The sequence below is a fragment of the Gymnodraco acuticeps genome, unplaced genomic scaffold (assembly GCF_902827175.1).
Source record: "Gymnodraco acuticeps unplaced genomic scaffold, fGymAcu1.1, whole genome shotgun sequence".
NCBI lineage: Eukaryota > Metazoa > Chordata > Actinopteri > Perciformes > Bathydraconidae > Gymnodraco > Gymnodraco acuticeps.
In genome coordinates this window covers 189,350-214,149 of record NW_022992110.1, presented here as the reverse complement: position 1 = coordinate 214,149, position 24,800 = coordinate 189,350, and the positions used below count along the sequence as shown (strand labels likewise).

Here is a 24,800-nt window from a genome sequence, read left to right as displayed (position 1 = left end):
ATGAAAATTCAGGAAACTCCCCTGAGCATTTTAGTAATTATCTCAACTTTGGAGAGGACATCCGAGAGGAGTTGGGGGACAAACGACACATCAAATCACATCTCCACATCAAGCCGAAGCTAACTAGAATACTCTTGACTGCCTAGCATGCGGGGACATTGGCGTGCTCTGTCACCACAAGAGCGAGAGTGAAAGCGGCTTAACGGAAGGCTTTGTCCCGTTTTAAGCCGTAACGTTTGACATTCGGAGCAGCAGAGGGATGAATCTGCATGTACTCTTCGAGACTATTCCAACGACACCAAGCTCAAAGCTGTCGGACCTTCCTATGTGCCGACTAGAGTACTGAGAGCCATGAAAACATAACCTTTAACCTTAGTTTGCGACCTGGTTGAAGGTCACAGCGGTCCCCAAATTTTGCAAGTGGGTTCCACACAAGTTAAGCAACACACTCAAAGTCTCGGAGCGCCAAGCACCTTTATTCAATTTTCTCTCCCTCCCTCACCAAAGGGTGTCCAATCCTTAGCTCGAGACAGGATTTTGTGAGAGTTTGACATTAGATTGAAAAAAAATGTCTGGGTGGGTTACAGTTCCCATATTTCAGATACCTTATCTGGGCCCTATTTAGAGGCCCCTGGTGAAACAATTATCTTTCCAGCCCTTTCCAAAGTCAGGTTATTAAAGATTAAAGATTATTCAACAAAACATTTCAATAACGTGCTTTAACCACTAGGTGTCCCTATTTACCAATTGGATCAAATATATAAGTCAGCCGAATTAGTGTTGATACGGCAAGGAGACGTATTGTGTGAAAATAAATGGAATATGTTGTTTAATTGCTGATATATTTATATATATATATTTTTTTTGTCTGCTGAGAAAGTTGAAGATCACGTGACATACACGCCAGAAAAAACGTCATTTTCGGGTATTTGCCCACTGGTTTGCCTGTTAACCGTAGGTGTCACGTTTGAAGGGACGAAACGTCATCGCTCGAACGGCCAATCATATCACGCTTTGAGGAACCCAAAGTCCTAACAGAGATGCCTCGATCCTTTCGAAAATTCGCACGGAGGCAACAGTCAAGGTGAACATCTGTGAGTTTCTCCAAGGCGGTTACCATTGGTAAAACAGCAAGTAAGTACTGCCCATAATGTGGATTAGTGGTGGATATTATGTGCTTTTGATTGCGAACGCCAGTGGAGTAGTGTCGTGTTGGTTTGTACATGGTAGCGAATAGATAGCTAGCGTTAGCTAGTAACATTAGCTTGATAGCAGCCATGTTCACCTTCAAGCAGGTGGCCTTAACGTTAGCCTAGCTAGTGCTAGCCAGCGCCGTATATGGCTATGGTAGATGGCTCTGGTGCTAGCCAGCCAACTGTTGCTGACTGTTCCATTTGTTGGCAGAAGGCTTATGCTGTATTCAAATGAAAGAGCGAACAATGAATACTTTAACAGGTAAAACTGGCATAATTGCCATTGGTATAAGCTAGTTAGCTTAGCATTGCTGCTAAGTTTGTATTCTGACGCCATGGTCTAACTAACTTACTAGTAGGTTAGCTGATGTTAGCTAGCTAATGAATGTTTCTTGTGCTAGGTGCTTGGTGGTTTCATGACATTGTCTAATCAAATTAGGCCTAATCTAAATTGGTGTCAAAGTTGGTAACGTTAGTTGCTCTTACAATGTTCTTAATGAATTCGTCCCAGACCCTATTGCACATTCGTGTCACCACGTGTCATCACTAGGGCTGCAACAAACGACTAATTTGATAATCGATTAATCTATCGATTAATGAAACGATTAATCGATTATTCGGATCGTTAAGGTTTTAACTGTACTACTACTTATATCGATACTGCTTATCGATCCGGTCCTTTTAACGATAGTATTAACGGTTCTTTTGACAATAAATAAGGTAAACTAACTAAACAAACAGTGAACAAATCTAACATTGCTTTTTATTTTAATTAAATGCATAATATTTCACATCAAAAGAAACAACAATGTTTTAACAAATCATATTAAATTATGTGATGACAGAACTGTAAACAGAATAGCTGAAACTTTAACAAAATAAATAACTCAGTTACCTCTAATCATTAACCTATGTTTTAATAACTGAGTTAACTCTGTGTGTTGCTGCTAGCATACATAATACCTGACGTGGAAACGTTACTCGTGGATGGGGCTACAGAGCTGCTAGAAAGAAAGTGGAACCCGGTGCATTTCTCCGTCTGGATGTGGAGCACTTTTGCTTTTACTTCAGAAGCTCCAAGAGGCCCTGGGTCAGAGAGGACAGACCATCCTGCATTTCTGCCAGAAACTGGACAACCCAAAGATCAGGGAAGTTCTGGCCAGCTATGATCCAGAGGGTTCGGAGAAGGCTGCCTGCATTCTCCAGCTCCTTATGGTCTACTTTAAGGAGCCTACGGAGAAACTGATGCTCGAAGTTGATGTAAGTTTTTTTAAATGTATTTAAATATTTAAAATGCTAAACGAGTGATTACATTAGGGGCGACTGAAGCTCAGTTGGTAGAGCTGGTCTTTCATCGACCGTAGGGTTGGTGGTTCGAATCCTGGCTCTGACTGTCCGCATGTCGGAAGTGTCCTTGAGCAAGACACTTAACCCCTAAGTTGCTCCAAATGGGCCGAGCTGATCTGTGTTGAGCTGTAGTGCGCGGATTAGCTGTTGCTTTAGCATCACCCAGGCGGGGGCTACACTTTGGTTTGCAGACGTCCATTTGTAAGCGCTTTGGGTGTCTTGAAAAACGCTATATAAATGCAAGTAATTATTATTAGACCATTTATTATGTTCTGATTTACCTCTGACCAATGAACGATCTTCATCCTTGCATAATGTTAAATCTATGCTATTGTGTGTTACTTTGTTACAGACCTGTGCCACTGCTGCTGATGTAGTGAATACTGCAGCACTCCCAAGCACCCCCTGCTTGATCATTCAAGGTAATGTAATGTTCAGGGATGGGATTGTTCCTGTTTATACAGGATTTCCTGCTTTTCTGACCTGAATGGCTAGACTTCACTGCTGCTTTTATTCTTGTTATATAATTTCTCTTAGGGCATCCCTGTTCTGCTCCAACATCGATGAGGTATAGGATACTGAATGGTTACTCTAAAGAGCTTAAGTATTCCTTTGCATCAAGGGGAGAATCTGACTGAAGGCCTTCCATCTCTCCTGCACTCCATTCAAGTCCAGTCTGTGAAACGACACTTACGATACTCTGACGCCACATGTTTCAGCGATTCGCGTTAGTTAAAATCTCTAGCCTGTTTCAATGATTCAGGGGTCTGACGAGTTGACATGTTCTCGTTCCAGCTGGGCTCGTAACCATCTACCCATAGAGGAATGAGGTTAAACCGTCTAGCCATAAAGGCAGAGGGAGGAGGGCTAGGGAGTTGCTTTGTCGTTCAGCCAGATTCTCCTATCTGCACAGGGACCTTTGATGCTTTTACAGTGACTGTTAAGTAGCCTACCTCACTGATGGTGGAGTAACAAAGTGCTGTCCACCTGAAGTGGAGGGTTCTGTGTAATGTCCTTGCATGCTCTGCACTGTATATTTTCCTGCTTTTTGGTCCTTGGCCAATCATGAATGTTACTCGGATCTGGTATTGACATCTCTAGCTCAAGTATTATTTTTGTTTTGATTGATTCTAGGAATGTACCTATCCACAATAACCCATGACGGGGTATCTGTTCATTTCAGGTGACACAATGAAGCCTTCTGGGTGGATGCTATCCATCGAGGGACAAGTGGTAATGGGCCCACACCCATTCTTTTTGCATGGGGTAGCTGCTTTATTCAGCAGCTACTATGTCTTCAACCTCGAATATCCCGTTGGATCATGCACACTGGATTTCATCCAAAGGTATTGTAACACTCAAACAAATGATCAATGTCATCAATAAGACTTATCATGCAAAGTTGTGTTTCACTATCTGGCTATTAAGTCCATGCCTTTCTACAGAGGCCATAAAGTAGATTTAATGCTTTGAGTATGAAGCCTGGAACCAACTATGCGAACACCATCACTTGATGTTGCTGGGCAATCTTGTTAAAACATTTACATAATGGTTTAATTCACATTATAGTATGGCTTCATAATTCGGATAAGTAAGTACACCTTATGTTAGAGGTACCTGAGGCACTCTGCTAGGCTACAAATAATGTTATTGTGAGAGGATGATCCAACAGGTTTGGACTAGTAACAGTCGGTGTGGGAAAAGACACAGGTGAACACCTTGATAAATGCTGCCTGCAATACATGAGTATTTAAAACTGAAATGTATCTTTGCTTATTAACAGGTGCTTCTTGGGCATCAACCCGGAGAAAGGCTCCAAGGCAAAGAAGCGAAGCTCGATTAACCCTCACGTGAGCACCCTTCACCGGAATTTGATAGACTTAGAATGGTCTGCATGGTGTGCGGGGACAAGTCCAGTGGGAAGCATTACGGTCAGTTCACCTGCGAGGGATTATTTGTTTAAAGGATCCGTTAAGGGTTCATCTGTTTTTTATGGATAGTTGAGGTGAACTAGTTCATGTTCCTGTTTGTTTACTCTGTTGTTTATTTTGTCAATAAATATGCCAGTGGGCTTCCATTGATTTTACATCATTTGTGCCTTTTTTTTAAATAAATTGTACAATAAGATTACGTGCATTTTTGTAGTGCAGCTCCAGTACTTCCAGGAGGAAGCTCGCACTTTGGTTTCCTGTTAAACTTGGACAGGAAACCATTGTATGAGCTTCCTCCAGGAAGTACTGGAGCTGGGGATTACAGTTATGCACGTGTGTCATTGTACATTCACAGTAAATTACTGGCTACTCCTTCATTACTTTCACAATAGAAATGTAAAAGTACAGGTCCTTGTTGTAATGCATGTGCAACAAAATGATGTAATTCCCCAGTAACATACTGTAATATCACAGTAATTGAAGCTGTGAAGTTACAGTATACAGTTGTACCTTTACAACAATGCATTGTAATATCATGGATGTGAAGTTACAATACATTGCTGTGAAGACATTCACAGTAAATTGCTGTGAACCTTACTGTGAAAGTCATGCAACAAGTTGCCAGGTAATTATTGTGAATTCACGTGGATATTTTTACAGTGTAACAATGGCCTTCTCCTGGGTTCTGAATGAGATGATTGTAATGTTCCTCATTTAACAGTTTTGTGCGCAAAATCACCCGCGGGTCATCCTGAGTGAACACAGTCTGAGCTGATGTTTTGTCAGTGAGACATGTTACAATAATGGTTTGCACTGAAAGATTCCACATATCAAAGAAGGTCATTTAAGCCTAGTTTAGTTTATTTTATTTATTTATTTTTCAAGCCTAGATTGTCACCTGTAATCTGTGCAATGGTACCATAGATTGGTTGCTCAGCAAATAACACTTACATTCCCTGTTCCAGTACATTTATGTCCTCAACCAATGGACTAAGTATTCTGTCAATGCCATACTTTTTCCCGTCCTGAGAGTGAAACAATGAAATGAGGTGAATATTCATTAGAGAAGAATTCAGGCGTGGTGGCAAGTTACGAAGAGTGAAATATAAACATCCAAGTTTATGAATGCCTTGTTTAGACCCTAATGGGTTTGCCGTTTCAAAATCGTCGTAATAAACTTGAATTTGAAGTGCATTACTGTACTTGGAATACAAAGGATGTTTTTTATAATACTGTCCATCAGAAAAGTCCTGATACATGTCACTGTGTCTGGTGTCATGAATGTGTTGACATACTTCCTCATTCTTGAAAATAAACTCCAAGGTCTTCAAGATGGGTACATAAATGAAAGTGTCGTTGACTGGTACCTGTTCATATATTCCAGAGATTTTGTTTCTCTTTGAATCTAATCGAACACCCAAGTGCACTTCGACAACCCCCCATTTGTCACTGAAATATTTCCTCCATTTACTGTCTGTGTTAAAGTCAGTGAAATAATTATGTACATTTTTGAAAACTTCCTCAACTGCAATGCGACAGGCATTATCAGGAGGCACTACACTCAACACTTGTTCCTTCAGATTTGTGTGAACTTCATCAACATACTCTTCCATGCTTTCAACAACGGACAATATAACACTATTGGCAACACCACTGCCCTGTAATTTGGCTATAATAGATGCACACATTTCTTTCGACTGATCTTTAGAGATAGAAGATCCAGACCCACTGGCCTGCTGATTCGGCAAATCTTGATCCATGTCAGAATCACCAACATGTAAAATGTCTTCCCTGAGAATAACAGCTTGTTGGACTGGTGATGAAGGATTATTGCTTGAAACAACCCCATCCTTATCATGGTATTTCTTCAAATGTTTTTTAAAACCTAAAAAACTTTTGAACTGCAATGAGCAGCCATCCTGAGCGCGTATCAAATTAAAATGTTTTCCTGGATACAAGCCATGAACAAGCTTAAGGTGCCGAGTTAAGGATCCAGGCGTATCAAGCAATAATCTGCATATGTAACACTTATATATTACTCACAAACTTAGTTCTCAGTTCCTTGACCTTGGGGCTCTCACTGGTGGTGTCAACGTCTATGTTATAGACAGTTGTTTGCAGAAATGTGTACATGCTTTTGAGTGCTGGATCATAGCTAGTGCCTAAGACAAAGTGAAGCTTAAAAAGTTCATCAATTGCTGCTAAGGAAGTGGTAGCCTCACAGGGGATGAGCTTCTTGTCGATCAGAATGAAGAAGTTGCCGACGGCCTCCTTGCTGGTCCCTGAAGCAAGAAGATATGGCTGGCTCGTGTCCATATGGCTCTGAAGGTGCTCATCCAGACTCCTACAGGACTAGGGATGGGTATCGTTTGAAATTTATCGATTCCGATTCCGATTCCGGTTCTGCTTATCGATTCCGGTTCTTATCGATTCCCCGTTTCGATTCCAAAATTGTAAAAGAAAGAGGTCAAATGTTTAGATAACAAAAATATCTTTATTCTTTCAAGCTTTAAGGTACTGACATTTTTATAAATAAATAAAATACACAATAGCTGTGCTTTATATCAACTGAGGTAGCAGCAGGAAACCTACAGACATACATAATACACATAAGTCATATAAGTCCTCCTGTTTGAGAAAAAAGAAAAAGTCAGTTCGAGCAACAATAACAAGGGCCAAATGGTTGAACTAAAGTGCATTGAGTGCACAACACCTGGCTAACTCAACAGTTCTTGTTGAGAAAAATCAGCATATCAGCCTTTTCTGGTAGTATGCGTGATCTTTCTGGGCAAATTGTATCTGCAGCAGTGGAGAAAACCCTCTCACTAGGGGTTGAGGAAGCCTGCACACACAAATATGAAAGGGCCACCTCTGAGAGCAAAGGATAAGTGGTTATTTTGTTCCACCACCAGGCAGCAGGGTCATCAGATGTCATTGTTGGTGGCATGTCTTGGTACATCTTCAGCTCTCTGTCAGTCTGGAGCTGGGTGGACATGGTGCTGGTTGATAAGTTCTTTATCTTCAGGCTGTCTTCAGCTGCAAAAAGCTCCTCAAGCGGAGTCATTTTAGCCCTCTTGCTGCTGCAGGGAGGTGGCTGCTCCTGCTCTTCCTCACTCTCCTCTCCATCTTCTTCCTCCTCATTCTCTCTTTGAGTGAGAGACTGCTGCTGTGTTACACCATCTTCTTCACCACGGTCCTGTTCTGTTGGCTGTTCAGACTCAGTCAGCTTTCCTACCATCACCTTCTCCTTGATCCGGTCCCAGACAGTGCTGTCCTCCACATGGTTTTTGAAACGAGGGTTTAATGCAGTGGCCTCTTCAAGAAACGTTCTGATGCCATCAGTTTGGTACCGCTTAGAAAGGTTTCCCCAGACAGCCTGCTTCAGGCTGGACCCCAACACTGTGTCTCCCTCTTCAACACTGAAATGCTTCTCAAGCTTTCGTAGAATTGGAAGGATCTGACCGCAAGTGGGGCTCTTTTCAGAGGAAACACAGAGTGTGGATGTGTATAACACTTTCATCAGATGGATGAATTCCTCTGCCCTTCTAAAATCATCCTCTGTCAGTCGAGCAAGTCGGTCCCTCTCCATTGGCTTTCTCAGACGCTGATCGAGGCTGGCTGCTTGAATGGCAGGATATTGCTCAATGAATCGTTCCAACATCATGTAGAGGGAATTCCAACGAGTTCTCACATCAAGAATTAGAGAGTGTTTTGGCAGATCTATAACCCAAACAAGAAAATCTGATTGAGAAATGTGATTACTTTTTGAACAGTTTTATGTCTATTCTACGTGTATGTGTATAAATGCATTTTAAATATGCATTGTTTGTGTTTGCTCTGTGACAAACAATAACGTTATCTTCATGATCATCTATATAAGAAGATTCCGTTTTTATAAGATCTATATGTTTCTTGCATTGTGTTAACAAATTAAGACCTTCAAAATGTACATAATGCACTAATGAGCTTATAGTATGGTCAAATGAAGTAATCTGAGGGTTGCTTACTTAGGAGTTGTTGCTTTTCCCGGAGCACAGTCTTTCCCATGGATGAACGCTTCATCCAGACGACAACACCCCTGATCTTTGCTGTCCATTTTGTCACCGATGCCAGAGAATAGACAGTTTGTGCCCCAAGATTAAGTGTGTGTGCAAAACAGCCTAGCTTTATGAAATTTAGCCTTTTAATGGCCACATCCATGTTCGCTGCATTATCAACAGTGACAGCCGCTATTTTATTCATAATGCCAAATTCTTGCAGAATTTCTCCAATTTCTTCAGCCACCACTTGTCCTGTTTGGGCTGTGTAGATGGCTTTTGTTCTGAGCACTTTTTGTCTCATCTTTCCCTCAATGATGTAGTGAGCTGTCACTGTAAGGTAATGGTCTTGAGAAATGCTTGTCCAGCCGTCGCTGGTTATGGCAACTTTGCCAACACCACTTAGCTCAAATACAACGTTTGATTTTTCCACCTTATACCAGGCAGGAATCAATTCGTTGCTCAAGCTATCTCTGGAGGGAGGCGTGTACTTGGGATTTAGGGCCTTGGTCATTTCCCTGCAAAAAAAGATTCAACAGTTTTATAACAGTACCTGGCTTTTACTACCTGGCTTTTACTCGTCACACTTTTTTTTAACCTTAGCCTACTGTTGAGATCTTCATATGAAGTGAATACTTAAAACGAAAGTTAATTGAGATCATGGTATGAAGTGAATACTTAAAAAACGAAAGTTAATTATAAATCATACATGATCAATCATATTCTTGTATAAACCCATAAGGATAATGCTTCTTGACGGTTTTTGAATATGAATCTATGCTTACAATTTTTTCTGTTGCTATTTGAGAACTTTGCGTTTTGAAAAGAGGGTGTTGTGAGTTTTCATAGTATGTTTAATACTTAAAAACGAAAGTTAGTTATAATCAAATATAATCAATTATATTCTTGTATAACCCACAATGAAAATGCTTCATATTTTAGGTTTTCTATAGTTACAGTATAAACAAAACAAAGTGGGTTGTTTAGGTTGAGTTTTCTTCCTCTCCTCTGGCAGCAGTCCACAGGGAGGGGCTTCACACTAAGGGGAGAAACATTAAGAGGCCAAAGAGAGTTCATGTCCTTTTCACCCTAACATGAGAGGAGGAGTTTTGTTTTTTTGGGTTTAGGATCCAGTTTTTTTAGCATAAAGAGACTGGTTTTTTGAGAGAGCGCGAGAGAGGGGGGGTGACCCCTGGTAGACTCTCTCCGGGTAGGCTGTGTGCTTCAGAGCTGGGTTAATAGCTCTCGGTAAGGTCTTTCTAGACGGGGTAAATATCTCTCGAATTTATTGGTTGTTGGCTGAGTGGAATGATTTGATGAGAGAAAGTGTGTGAACCTTTATAAATACCGCGACCTGTGGGGAAAAATCTGGTCCCCCGAATTTTGCGGACAGGAATGGGTTTTTGAGTGTTAATCCGCCGTCTGTGTCGGAAAAAGTGTATGAACCTTTATAAATACCGCGACCTGTGGGGAAAAAATCTGGTCCCCCCGAATTTTGCGGACAGGAATGGGTTTTTGAGTGTTAAATCCGCCGTCTGTGTCGGAAAAAGTGTATGAAACTGATGTGAATAAATGGGTGAATGAAAAGTTGAATGCGCTTTTTATTGTCACCGGTCTTTTTACGAGGAAATACCTCTAAATTCTATCGGGAGAATTTTAAAATGTCACAACTGAAATGGGCAGTTGAAATTAAAACATTTTGGTAATAAATGTAAGACTGTGAATTAAAGTTTCATTTGAACATGATCACAGCACGGGTTTTTGTTAGGATGATTATAATGTTGTGAGAGAGAAGGTAAAAACCCTGTATTAGTTTGGACCTATTTTTCTTCAAATAAACTGAATCCCACCTGTTGGATTGGGATCCTTTAAAAGACACCTGTGCTCTCCTCTCCTGCGTCAAAGGTAAGATTGCACCCTGCCACACACACTTAGGTAGGAGCACACTCCATTTACTGATATCAAAATCCTTTGGGATCGCTTAAACAAATTAAAAGAGAGTTGTCTGAATTGAAACGGCAGTTAATTGAACCTGGTTCTTCGGGGGGGTTAGGAAGAGGTGAGATCTTGCTGACGTTGGTGGATCTGAGCCACGCAGCAAACTTACATAGACTCAATAATCTTCGGAAAGGTCAATTAGGAGGTCAGAATAATTTACCGGAATAAATTATCAGGACCTCTCATACTCTAAACATGGCGCCCAACGTGGGGCTCTGTGAAAAGTAATATTTTTACAGAGTCAAAATACAAGAACCAAAACGACCTAGTGAAAAAAGTCGAGGAATACAAATCAGCGAAATACAGGCTGAAAGTCTTGTTAAAATACCTACCCCAAATCCTAGAATATATATAATTAAACCTGAAAGTGTAGTAATTTAAGTTAATACTATTGCACCGGACTGAGGGTTATATTATATCGGATATAGCTGTCTGATTAAAGAAGCTAAAGAAGGTTCATTTTCCCCTAGTCAAATTGAGAAGCCTGTGGTCCCTTTAACACAGGTTTAGGTGGCTAAAGTGAAGTCAGCCGTAGGAGTACTGCTCAGTACTTGTCCAATTACTTTGAAACTTATAGGTAGGACTTGACCAAGAGCTGCGGTTTGAACTTTTGCGTTAAAACATAACGTGGGGAAGAGTTAATGGGAGATTTAATAAAGATAAACATAGGTCTAAAGGTACCTATGCTGTTTAAAAAATTCGAAGCTCGGTAAATACAACTCTTAGCTGAGGTACCCGCATGTACTAACTGAATCCAGAAAGAGAACTTAGAACCAAGTGACGGTATAGTCGGACTGTACACCCGTCGAGAGTAAAGCCTAGGAACTTGCATGTGTATAAAAGAGTGAACTTGAACCCTTTAATACATTTTTGTGTTGTTTTTTAAAACAAACAAACAAAAATAAATGGCGGACGAGGTTAGAACGCAGTTTTTAATGACTCGGAGCCAACCACACAGGGGGGATACACAGAAGCAAAATCCGGAGCTTCTGCCCGCCCTGGTCAGCTTAGCCCAGACCCACGGGCGTACCGCGACCAAAATAAGTTTCCTGTCAGACTACCGTTTGACAGAGAGCAACAAGCAGGTGGTATAATGTTTGAGACCCTATCTCCACCATACAGGGATAAAAGCTCAAAAAATGCCATTTAGGAGTATCCCATCTACTACTCCTAGAAAGAGAAAAAAACCCACATTGTTAGACATGATATTCAGGAAAAAGGAATGTTGGAAAATAATAATGTCAAATATTGAAAATCTTAAACTGGATCAACAAACCATGTTAATAAACCCTGCTAATAGGAAGCTAAAACATGCAGGATAAATAGCAGTAGCTCTGGCAAAGAGAATAGGTCCTAGCATGCAATAACAGTGTGATAATATGATAAGGACTATTAAACTGTCAGAAGGCAATGTGGTGATCAGATGACCCACAAATACCGGTTGTTTTGAATGTACTTTTAAGAAAAAACCTATGTGGGAACTATCAGCAGATAATCAAGCCCCAAAAATATCTTCAAAACTAATATGAGAACGTTTTTGCGAAGCTAAAGCTCAAATACTTTACCAAAATCAACTAAAGTATTTACTTTTGACCCCTGTTTGGGAATGGGATTTTCCGTTACACAACGGAAAACTCAATTCAAGCCTTAAAGAACGCTTTAAAGACAAGTCAGGGAGAGTTAAATGTGGTGCTATTTTTCTCATGAAGGAGAATGCACTTTTGGAAAAAAGGTTTCCTCTTTTCTCTGCTCCCGAGGTGCTGCAGAAAACACGCAGCACACAGGGTCAAAGACAGGCGTGACCTCTGGAGGGGAAGAAAATTTGAGCAGACCACGAAAGACCATTAAAAGTTTTATGGCCTCAGCACAGAGGAAGATCTGGAGATTTTAAGGAACTCTACCAGGCTACCCACCCCCACCCCAGCACAAGGGAAATAGTGTTCCTCTCACCAATGAATAAATCAACTCTTAACCAAGTCGGATCTAAAATAGACATAGCTCCAGTTGTTAAGAAAAGAGGGAGATTCAAAAAATTATCTTAACACCAGAACAATAATATCAAATATCATAAACCAAAATAGTATGTTGAGACCCATTCTCAGAAACTAACAATGTGGAGATAAGGAACCAGGGTGATAGAACATCTGTGTTATTCATGTCCATGACTTGATCAGGAACAGAGGAAAAATTATCACCTGAAGAGAAGCATCTTGCACTTGCATTAAAAATGTATCCAGCCCTGAGGGAAATGTCTCAAGGTACCAAAATGTGCATATACACTCTTTATTTTTCAATATCTGAAGCTACTAAACAAACTGTTTAGGGAGCAAAAACAATGATGAGTAGATGAAGAAAATGGAAGATGATAATGTCTGATCCAGATGTGGGGTGCAGAGGACCACAGGAAGTAAGCCAAAAAGGGAAACATTGAAACCCTTACAGAAAACCGCTACTCCACAGATAACACTGTTTACAGAGGGGAGTTTGCGAAAAGGTGACCAAGCAGCCACTTGGGCCTTTATAAAGAAAACTAATTCAGGTGAAGTACTTTGCAAGCAAAAGGGTGCAATACCAGGTACAGCCTGCTGAGGAAAAGGCCATTTGTTGAGGGACTTCCTTTTGCTAAAAAAGGAAAAATAGCACACATCCGTATTATTACTGATAGTGATTATTATTAAAAAGCGGGTAAAGAAGAGCTTAATAATTGGGAACAAAGGCAGTTCAAAAATGTGAAAGGTGAAACGCTGACACATGCCCATCTATTGAGGGTCTTATTGCAGAGTTAAAGGCAGGCATGTAGAATGGAATCATGTCCGTAGCCATATAGATAAGATATAATTTAACTGTCAGGGTAATAGAGAAGTTTTACCTTGCTTAAAGCACGGGACGAGTTAACCACCGGACTGCCATATTCCCTAGAATATGGAAAAAGGGTGGAAGCATTCACGTACCACCTGAAGAAGCTCCTTAGGTTGTGCGTGAATTACACAGCAGTTTAGGCCATGTGGGCCTATTTCAGATGAGAAAATATTGTCTCCACAATAAAATCCTCTTACCAAAACTGCGATTGCACCTACAACACACATGGTCAACATGTCTTCAATGTGTAGAGGTGGATGGGTTTAAGAAAGTTCATCCTGAGCATCTTAAAATAATAGAGGAAGGACCACTAACCATTTTTAGTGCTGACATAAGCAGGTCCTTTTCTGACCCGCACTCCCAGTGGGAATAAGTATTTCCTTGTGACCTTTGATAAATGGAGGGAGTCATAAACATGTCTATCCTCTGACCAGAGCAACTGGAACACAGTGTCTGCTAAAATGGCGGAACATATAAGTATTTTTCCTAAAAACTGAGGAAATAGGAATGGATAATGTCACTCACTTTAAAAATGAGAAAGTTTTTGTCACCCTTGCAGGATAAAGGAATCACACCTATCTGGTCTTTACCATAGAAGTTATCAGGCGTTAGAGCAGCCAAAGAGTGGAGTATAAAAAACTGTAAAACAAATTGGGACATTCCAATCAATTTGACAAGGCTGAATATATTCCTATAAGTATGGAAAAGCTACCTAGGGCAAAGGTCAGGTCATATCTAACTATCACACCTTTTCCGTTTAAATTCAGAAATCGTGTATGGGTGACCAGAAAGGGGCGAAGTCCAGAGAAGGGTTAGCTTAAAACTAAATCAGAAGGTTTGGATACAGTGAAGTCAATTTCTGGGAAAGTAGTTTCACTCCAGAAGAGAGGACCGGTTCACCCGAGCCAACTGAGTTTAGAATCCAGATAGGAATATGACTGCGGCCTACCCATCCACTATTGATGCTATCAGTCTCACATCACATGACATGTTTTGCACACACACGTGGCAGTTAATGTGTTTTCTTCCACAGGAGAGGATGGCTTTTTGTGGGATCTTCCCGCAATAAGTTAGAATTTGTCTTGGTAAATTCTGTACCAAGGGATATTTTATAGAGCAAAAGAGGGAATTTAAATCTGAGTAACAAGCAATAGCTCCAATGCAAAGGATTTAGCAGTAGAACTGTTAGAATCTATAGTGAATTATGCAGAAAGATGGCAAGACGAAACTCTGTCTATTAAGCATATGGATCATTAGAGCTTGGATGGAGAATACCTCAGTATCAAAGAGGAAATGGAAAATAACCTTTATATTATTTTTCGCATTGTTTTTTAACTTTACACTATTAGTTTTCTTTTCAGTTATTTTTAATTGATATACGCTTACACCCTAAAAAGAGTATTCATTTAAAATTTGATTTTTTGAGCACATCTCTCCTTCTTTTTTGCTGGTTCTCACACAGCATGAAGGTGTAGGGCTGTCAGGTCGTTAAACTGATAAGAGTAAATTATGGCCCAGTGCTTTCTGCCATTAGAGGCCAACTGAGTAAGAGGAGAAACAATCACCTTGCTGTGTATAGAAATTACAGAGCAATATGGAATATACGACCCTCTTGAGAAAACCCTTGGGGAAGTTTTTATTTTAACTGAAACAACTTTTTATGGATCAGAGAAATGATTTAAACTTGAGTTTAGCTATATTGTTGAGATTAATACCTCAGCAATCTACCAAGAGGATTTGAACCTGCCTAGCGGGGAAACTTCAGTCACAGTGCCTCAAGTGAAGCTAAGTAGACTCCTGGACCCAGGAAACCTGTGCAGAAGGACCGGAAGGGGCAAGCGGTGAAAAGGAGGAGACTCGTAAGAGAAAAGAGCGATCTGATTCAGAGGTCTCCCCGGGTGCCCAAGCCAAAAAGATGTCCTTGCTGTCAATAGACATTCCAGAGGAACATGGAGTACCAGACCCCTTGGAAGGATTCCTGGGGGAAATTGTTTCAATTGAAACAATTATTAATGGATCAGCGGCTGAGTCACCTATGACCCCGCCAGAGAAGGAGGATGATTCTTCCAGCTCTGTGGGACAGGCTGCATCTCTACCCGCTGAGCCACTCAGATCGCAGTGGATTTCCCAGGAAAGGATGACGACTACCTGATAACTGCATGGTCAGATATCAGACGCCAGGTAGCAGCAACCCTACCTACCCCCTGCCACTGGTCCACTTCACCATCTCCAACCCGGCGACTTCGTGCTGGTCAAGGACTTCCGGAGAAAGAGCTGGAAATCCAACCATTGGCAAGGTCCCTACCAGGTGCTCCTCATCACCCAGACAGCGGTCAAGGTCACCGAGAGAGCCACGTGGGTCCACGCCAGCCACTGCAAGGTCGTAGTCACAGGCCAGGAGAGACGGTAGAAACAGACGACAACAAGTGATGTGTCCTAGTCACCAACGAAAGACGACAACAAGTACCACCAGCACCACACTGGCACCACATACACCTAATCTCACACTGCACACACAGGATGTCATGAGCGAGTGCCAGCTAAGCTGTTTCATATGCCTCTGGTTCCTCGTTTGTGCTATCATTGTGTGGGGACTCATTGACCTTGTCACAAAGTCATGAGCGATTATTGACGAGGTCTAAAAAATCCATAACAACTGTCGACCGAGTTATCTGGTTTTTCGTTTGGAGATGTCGTCCAGCGAAAAACTGCAACCCCTCCATGGTCAGGGTCAAGGATATACATCAGATAGCAACATGGATTTAGGAGTCTACAACAGATGGGCCCCTCGCCCAAGGACATTCCTGTACGGTACTATGTTTTCGGTGTTTTTTCACACCAGGTTCATCAAAAGGTCGTCCTGATTACACATACTGAAGAACTTTTCATGATATTGATGCGTGGAGTTTTACGGATGTAATATGTATGTGTTTTTACGATTTTATCTGTTGCCAGTTTGATAAACTTTGCGTTTGAAAAGAGGGTGTTGAGATCTTCATATGAAGTGAATACTTAAAACGAAAGTTAATTGAGATCATGGTATGAAGTGAATACTTAAAAAACGAAAGTTAATTATAAATCATACATGATCAATCATATTCTTGTATAAACCCATAATGAGAATGCTTCTTGACGGTTTTTGAATATGAATCTATGCTTACAATTTTTTCTGTTGCTATTTGAGAACTTTGCGTTTTGAAAAGAGGGTGTTGTGAGTTTTCATAGTATGTTTAATACTTAAAAACGAAAGTTAGTTATAATCAAATATAATCAATTATATTCTTGTATAACCCACAATGAAAATGCTTCATATTTTAGGTTTTCTATAGTTACAGTATAAACAAAACAAAGTGGGTTGTTTAGGTTGAGTTTTCTTCCTCTCCTCTGGCAGCAGTCCACAGGGAGGGGCTTCACACTAAGGGGAGAAACATTAAGAGGCCAAAGAGAGTTCATGTCCTTTTCACCCTAACATGAGAGGAGGAGTTTTGTTTTTTTGGGTTTAGTATCCAGTTTTTTTAGCATAAAGAGACTGGTTTTTTGAGAGAGCGCGAGAGAGGGGGGGTGACCCCTGGTAGACTCTCTCCGGGTAGGCTGTGTGCTTCAGAGCTGGGTTAATAGCTCTCGGTAAGGTCTTTCTAGACGGGGTAAATATCTCTCGAATTTATTGGTTGTTGGCTGAGTGGAATGATTTGATGAGAGAAAGTGTGTGAACCTTTATAAATACCGCGACCTGTGGGGAAAAATCTGGTCCCCCGAATTTTGCGGACAGGAATGGGTTTTTGAGTGTTAATCCGCCGTCTGTGTCGGAAAAAGTGTATGAACCTTTATAAATACCGCGACCTGTGGGGAAAAAATCTGGTCCCCCGAATTTTGCGGACAGGAATGGGTTTTTGAGTGTTAATCCGCCGTCTGTGTCGGAAAAAGTGTATGAAACTGATGTGAATAAATGGGTGAATGAAAAGTTGAATGCGCTTTTTATTGTCACCGGTCTTTTTACGAGGAAATACCTCTAAATTCTATCGGGATAATTTTAAAATGTCACAACTGAAATGGGCAGTTGAAATTAAAACATTTTGGTAATAAATGTAAGACTGTGAATTAAAGTTTCATTTGAACATGATCACAGCACGGGTTTTTGTTAGGATGATTATAATGTTGTGAGAGAGAAGGTAAAAACCCTGTATTAGTTTGGACCTATTTTTCTTCAAATAAACTGAATCCCACCTGTTGGATTGGGATCCTTTAAAAGACACCTGTGCTCTCCTCTCCTGCGTCAAAGGTAAGATTGCACCCTGCCACACACACTTAGGTAGGAGCACACTCCATTTACTGATATCAAAATCCTTCGGGATCGCTTAAACAGATTAAAAGAGAGTTGTCTGAATTGAAACAGCAGTTAATTGAACCTGGTTCTTCGGGGGGGTTAGGAAGAGGTGAGATCTTGCTGACGTTGGTGGATCTGAGCCACGCAGCAAACTTACATAGACTCAATAATCTTCGGAAAGGTCAATTAGGAGGTCAGAATAATTTACCGGAATAAATTATCAGGACCTCTCATACTCTAAACACTACCTAAATGACGGAGCTTCGACAACCGAGAAGGGATGTAGCCCTTTGACTACAAATGCTGTTACTGCTCTGTGAAACTCCTCCGTTTTTTCTTTGGTCAGCTTTCCTTTTATTGCCAAAGAGAACGGTGTGTTGCGGCGAGCTGTAACCGGCACTTCTGGACATGCAAGCGGCGGGTCCGGGTTGCTCGTGCTGGCTATTGATGCCATACTCGGGCTCGGAGACCGCAAGCCACTAAAGACTGTACATTCTTTAATTTCGATGCCGTGTTGTCTCAAATGTTTACTTAAATTTGAAGTGCAACCTGACAAACAAGCTATTAGCTTGCCACAGGCATTGCATTGTGCCTTGCCTTTCTCTTTCTGTGTGTAGTGGAGCCACACTTTCGAGCGTTTACCGCGATCCATCTGTGTGGTGTTATGAAGTGACTGAGCCGTGCATGCAGCATGGGGTATGTAAACAAATCAAATCACACGCTGCTGTTCCGTTGATGCGTGACGTCGTCACGTTACTACAGGTCCTTACAGATAGATACGTAGCCTTAGCCTTCGTCCGTGCAGATATGTAGGCTTTCTAAAGGGTTAGTCTACCGCGTTTAGGAACCGTTAAGCAGAACCGAAATTGTGTATTTTGTATGGGTACCCGGTACCGGGCATTTTCTTATCGGTTCTCACTTGGAACCGAGTTTCGGTTCCCAACCCTATACAGGACTGAAGGACAAGGCAAGCAACATTTTAATTTTACATGGCCAACTATGCGCCAGAGTTCCCGTTAGAATATTTCTTCGCCGGTCAACATGTCCGTTAAAGTTTAAATCTTCCAGACAAAATGAGAAAAGTGCCGGTCAAAGGTCTTTGTTATTTATTGAGCTTTAAAACAAATTGATATGATTCAATATTAAACTAATTATAGTAGATTAACTACATTATTCAAAAGTGAACAGTAACTTACAATAACACGGGAATAATAAACGGAGCGCTCTCTCCCTCTCCTGACAGCCCGTCAGTATCATGCAGCTCGCGGATAAGTAATGAGTGACCAGACAGTAAAACTAAGCATATCTATAACTAGTTACGGTAGTTTGAGAGGTCATTAAAATTGCTACGTGTGATATTCTAACCTGAAGTGTGTGTTTTGTCCGCTCACCGCTGATCATGCTGAGCTGCGTGTCGACTCGTCAGCAGCAGCTGATCTCTCTCTTCCGTCAGATTAGACTTCACTCGCGTTTATGTCCATATCGATCAGATCCAGCTAGTTCTAGCTAATGATATGACTACTTGCTTATTAAAAGACACCTAAACAATAAGTGTCGCTATGCAACTGGGTGAGGCCACAAAGTATAGCGCAGCATTATGCATTTGTTTACATGCCCACCGGAACCCCGAGGCATTACCAACAGATCAACGCACAATCAACCCATACAGGACATCTCTTTCTCCACATTACGTGTTAGACATTAGAATTGACTATTCTTGTCTGTCACATACTCTTTTGTCTGTCACATAAATGGTGCAAATTGCGCAACTGATGTGGTATTGCGCTAAACTGAAATTATTTTGAACGGACACTTTGACCGGAGAGATTTAGATTTGCCGGTCTTCAGCAAATTTTACCGGTCGTAGTCCGGTAATTACCGGCTAACGGGAACTCTGCTATGCGCATGTGTGTGTAATATTTGAGTGTGTTTTTAGGAATAGTTTATATTTGCACTAGCCTAGTCCTACTTTATCATAGTGACAGCTCTGTGTAGTAGTTCTGGTGGCTCGATCTAACATTCTTAAACCTGCCACATACCTTGTGAAATACGACCAGCTGGTCAATGGCCTGAGCTACACTGATCTTCTGGGCTTTCTTCCTTCCCGCAGGCTGGGGTGACAGGAGGTGAAGAAGGAGGAGAATGGATGCCATATCACTGTCCCACTCTGTAAGAGAACAATGATCAATTTGCTTTTGTTTACCCATCTGTATAATGTCCAACAGTTCATAGTGCATGTACAAGAAAAATACAAGACATGAAGTCTCACAACACAATAAAGTATGGAAAAAGTGAAGTGGCCTGAATACTTTCCAAACCCACTGTACCCTGGCATTCTCCAACTGTGTGGTCATACACTCCCTCCAGCCTCACAGACTTTTTACAATAGGCAATATGACATGATATGACAATGCAGTTCCTAAAACCATACCTGGTGATTCCAGTGATGGTTCATCAGCCCTTTGGTTCTTGGCAGACAACAACAAGCGCTTCAGCAAGGGTGTGGAAGTCAGCATTTCTGCCTGTTGGATGACCTTTGCTTTGAAGGAGGTTGGCCACTTTTCCAGTAGTTTGGATGGAGTTTCTGACCCAAAGAGGAGACTGAGGTCTTGGAGAATCTAAAACACATATACAGCACAAACGCAATAACCACCATCAGGTTTTCAATTTACTACTAATGCCAATTTCACAGGTAGATCATCTCCATGTAACTGAAGGTTGCTTAAAACGTCCATCAAAATAGATTTACTAATAAATAACATTCATAATAAGCAAAAGTAGGAGTAATACAATATTACCAATCCTTTAGTGTCCAGCAGGCGCGGGAATACTGAATACAGTGAGTGATGATACGTTATCGAGATAACGTATCATCACTCACTGCATGCAGTCTGTTGTCGAGGTCACACAAGATGGCTGCTTCCGCACGGAGCAGAAGAACACATGCTAGAAAGGAAAAGGAGCCACTTAGCCAACAACTTTATTACTGTACATACACTTAAATAATTTCACTTGGGGAACAAATTCAATGAAACGTAGATCACTTACGGCCCGTCCACACAGCGGCGTGCGTTGACGCTTGCCGGCGGGCGTGTCTGACACTCGACCAACAACCAATCACATGAATCTCCCGCCCCTGACACACAAGCAGCGGTTTTATTGGCTAGAGCTTGTACTGGCATATGATTCGATTGGCTGACGCTTCTGCCGAGGCGTCAAAAGTTGAACATTGCTCAACTTTTGCAGCGAGCCAGGCCAGCAACGCTCCGCGTCGCTTCCCACGATGCAGTTCGGCTAAAAATGACGTCACCCCATTCAAAGTGAATGGGCAGAAGCGTTGGAAGCTTCAATGCACGCCCCGTCCACACAGCGGCTTTGGAAAAAGCTTGCCGGCGGGCGTGTCTAAAGCTCGACCAACAACCAATCACATGAATCTCCCGCCCCTGACACACAAGCAGCCGTTTGATTGGCTAGAGCTTGTACTGGCATATGATTTGATTGGCTGACGCTTCCACCGAAAGCTTCAGAAGCTTCAAAAGTTGAACATTGCTTTGAAGAAGCTTCCAACGTCGCTGTGTGGACGGGCCGTTACAGTCACGCGGTCTGTCGAGACTACACGGTCGAAACCCGCGGGGACTGATGGCTGCTTAGGTGACACTGAGATAGTGCTAGAAAGGAAATTGGAAAAAAAAGTTATTAGCGAAGTCGGCTAACTATACTGATAAGGACCGACATCAGAAACTCTTAGCTAGCTAGCTGTCGAACTAACTTTAGACATGTGCAATATGTTGGTGTTTGTAATGACATAATAGTATGTAACATAGCTAATGTTATCTAATTTGACAGCTAGCCAGCTAGCAAACTAACTAACTGGCTAGCTAACTAGCCGGCTAGCTAACTAGCCAGCTAGCTAACGTTTAGCAAGCAGGTGCACGGCCAGTACAGACAAATATTCTTAGCAAGCTAGTAAACATTATTAGCTACCACACACACAACTGTAACATTATTTTAAAATTAAGGCGAGACACGGCAGGCAAAAACATCGTTTTTCAAGTACAGGTCAATTTTGAGATTTTGTGCTATTTTGATTCCATAACATGTTTTCTTTCAGGGTTTTGGAAGGAAAACGTACAAAATACACATTTAAGTGTTTATTTTACTATAGTTTGTCTATTTGCGTCTGTAGATTTCTCCTAAATTCACCAAAAGTTAGCATTCTAATGTAACATAAAGTACCGCGACCGCTGTGTGCACCATGTCAACAGAGGTATCGCTGGAAAGCTGTGTCTCTCCTGCACAATCTCATCAGATCCAAATATGGTCATTTCCTTTGTATCAGCAACCAATCGTGAAAGCACAAAGGGGTCTTAAACCAATAAACAAAATCTCATTGGCTGGTGTCAATTTATGACAATGTGATTCGTTCAGATGCGTCACGTGGTGTGCTAAAACACTTCCTGGTTAGCTTTCAGCTAGAAATTGAAATCTCAAAATGCAAAAAGAACGGCGAAAAAAACGTTCACAGAGAAGACGACAACAATTGTCACTTGCACAAAGCAAGGTTATAAAAAAAAAAATGACCCTGAACATGAAATACCTTCACGGAGTGCGTCGATGCGCAAGCTGTCATCCAAAGAACAGGAGGGTTTAGCTAGCGCCTCACTGCAATCTTTAAAGGTCGTTTTCTCAAAATGAGTTTTTTCTCCTACTCTGAGTTCGAAATTTCAACTTCAGTAGCACGTACATACACCAAACCTTCCAGTTATATTCCTATCAATATTATGAAGGCTTTTACAGAAGGGTTTGTCCATATATCATTCATAGCCTGAATTATACAACATTATATACCTAAAAACATGGCGAAAATGGATATTTTAGGGCTGTTGACAGTATTTTCTGATTTATGGAGTGATAAAAAGAGATATCCAATATCCCTTCTGTAAAAGCCTTAGATACTAATATGACTACAAAATGAAACAAGAATTTTGAATCTGGCTATATCCAAAATTCAGATTTCGATTCCTGAAATGTGTTAAAATATGTGCATATTTAATGAGATAATGGATAATTTGCATATTTAAACATGCTATTTCAGAAACTTGTAATACAAAAGACAATTGCCTTATTGTGAGTAATTAACTGGAGAAATTTCTAGCTGATACCTTTAAGTTAAAAAAATTACCCTATTCACCTGGGGTGTCTCGCCTTAAGTAATGTTAGATAACTGGGGAACAAATTAAATGTAACGTTATCTAGATAACTTACCGTCACTCACTGACTGCAGTCTGTCGAGGGCGAGGCCAAGCGATCACACTTGCTGCAAGACGGACTGATGGCTGCTTCCGTTAGACTGAGACTTGACGGAGAAAATGCTAGAAAAGAAAAAGGCGGCAATTATCGAACAACTTTTTTACGGACACTAGAGCTTGTTAGCTCGCTGTCGAACTAACGATAGACATGTGCAATACATTGGTCTTCGTAATGATTACATATTATGTTACTCTAACGTTAATTCGACATCCATATTTAATTCGACAGTTAGTTTAGCAAGCAAGCATTGACTGTATGGTCTGTGCACCTGCACCTGGTCATGACAGTCAAATAGTAATAATTAGCAAGATAGTAATGAAAACAATACATTTACAATTACGCTACCTACCACACACAACTGTATTTTCAAGCAAAATTAATGTAAGCTATCTGGGGAACAAATTATGAAACGTAGCAATAACTTACCGTCACGGACTGCGGTCTCTCGAGACTGATGATTGCATCAAAAAGATGGCGGAGATCTAAATAATTTCACGCACATCACGTAAAAGTACCCGGATTGAGAGAACACACTATCCGTCGTTAAATATGTTTAACACCATGATCCAACCCTGTACTATATAGTGTGTTAACAACAGGCGGTGTTAATCATGTTAAATGTAACACCAAAACCACAACACTTTACCCCGAAAAGCTCGAACACCAGGATTTTCACACTGGCGAATTTGCTGCACCTTCGATTCACGGTTTGAAAACGTAGCATTTCGCCACATGCTAATAATAACCGGAAATGAAGAATATTCAGAATAAAAGTGTTAGTAGTTAGTGTGAACTTCCGGGTTTTTCAGAATAAAACTGATTTAAATTAAATAGTGTATTTAATTCAAATTACGCCAAATCCACATTGATTTTAATTTCTAACACTATACAGATATTTGATTTGTGCACTGCGACCTGTTTAGCTTAATGATGTTTATTTAATTTCCCCTTTTTCCTTTATGAGTATTTTCTGTTAGTTATAATAGTTTTATTTTGAAAGAGTAGTTTTATTATTGATCCAATAGTAGGTGTTAAGGCAACGTCCGGATGCCAATTGTTCTTAAAACCAAAAAGAAGAAATCCTTCCCGCTTTTATTTCGACGTCCTCAAACCGCACCGGAAGTGAAGTTCCCAGCTCTTTCTAACCTGGATCGAGGTGGCGTCTCATCGCCACGGTTCTCTCTCTGTGTTCCTGAGAAAGTGTGTGCGAGCTCCAGCTCTACTGATCCATCATATCTGTGTTTGGATAAACCTCTGAATGGACTCTGTGCTCTTTTTTCTCGAGCGTTTACCTCGGACTATAGGAGCTAGTTTAGCATGCTAGCTGGAAACACGTTAGCAACGCTAGTCAGATTGAGAGTTTGACGGAGAGAGAAACGGTGTGGTTAACGGAGTCTGCAGGAAAAGGTGATCTAGGAAACATGAGTAAAGTCCAAATGCTGCTGTCGTTGAAGAAGCAGCGACTCACTGCTGACGAGATATTTGCTCTGTTTGAAAACACGATAGCAGAGCTCGAGGAGGAGCTGTTTCTTTCCAAAGAGGAGAACAAGAGACTCCAGAAACTTCTGGACGATGTTTTACAGCCTCAACTTCGGATCCACAGAGCAGGTATGTTCCCTTTACCCTTAATTAACACTTTAAACTCTTCAGTAGCACTTTATTATCACATTAATAACACTGTAATGACCACGATATCTATTTGTTTTTTGTCCTTTGTTTGTGATTCACTCGTGGGGCTGACTGACGAATAGACGCTTGTAGTTTGAGAGAAAAAATATAAATGTCCAGATGCGATTGAAAT

The 24,800-nt window shown here is 41.1% G+C and overlaps 1 protein-coding gene and 1 long non-coding RNA gene across 3 annotated transcripts; one reads left to right on the top strand and one right to left on the bottom strand.

Annotated features, from left to right (window-relative positions):
- Positions 1-2,395: 2,395 nt before the first annotated feature.
- Positions 2,396-3,793, top strand: LOC117537729. Its single transcript, XR_004567761.1, has 3 exons — positions 2,396-2,453; positions 2,893-2,962; positions 3,724-3,793. It is a non-coding gene; the product is annotated as an uncharacterized LOC117537729 (long non-coding RNA).
- Positions 3,794-6,943: 3,150 nt separating this feature from the next.
- LOC117537720 (zinc finger BED domain-containing protein 1-like) lies at positions 6,944-23,708 on the bottom strand. 2 transcript variants are annotated; one of them, XM_034203045.1, is made up of 7 exons: positions 23,426-23,708; positions 22,955-23,061; positions 20,488-20,635; positions 20,121-20,307; positions 19,729-19,856; positions 8,479-9,026; positions 6,944-8,191 (listed from the first exon to the last, which is right to left on the bottom strand). In XM_034203045.1, the coding sequence occupies exons 6-7, from the start codon at positions 9,020-9,022 to the stop codon at positions 7,194-7,196; spliced, it is 1,542 nt and encodes a 513-aa protein (XP_034058936.1). In that variant the 5' UTR covers positions 9,023-9,026; positions 19,729-19,856; positions 20,121-20,307; positions 20,488-20,635; positions 22,955-23,061; positions 23,426-23,708; the 3' UTR covers positions 6,944-7,193. The 2 variants fall into 2 exon arrangements, with proteins under 2 accessions (XP_034058936.1, XP_034058937.1); XM_034203046.1 differs by lacking the exons at positions 22,955-23,061; positions 23,426-23,708 and adding an exon at positions 20,738-20,749.
- Positions 23,709-24,800: the final 1,092 nt, after the last annotated feature.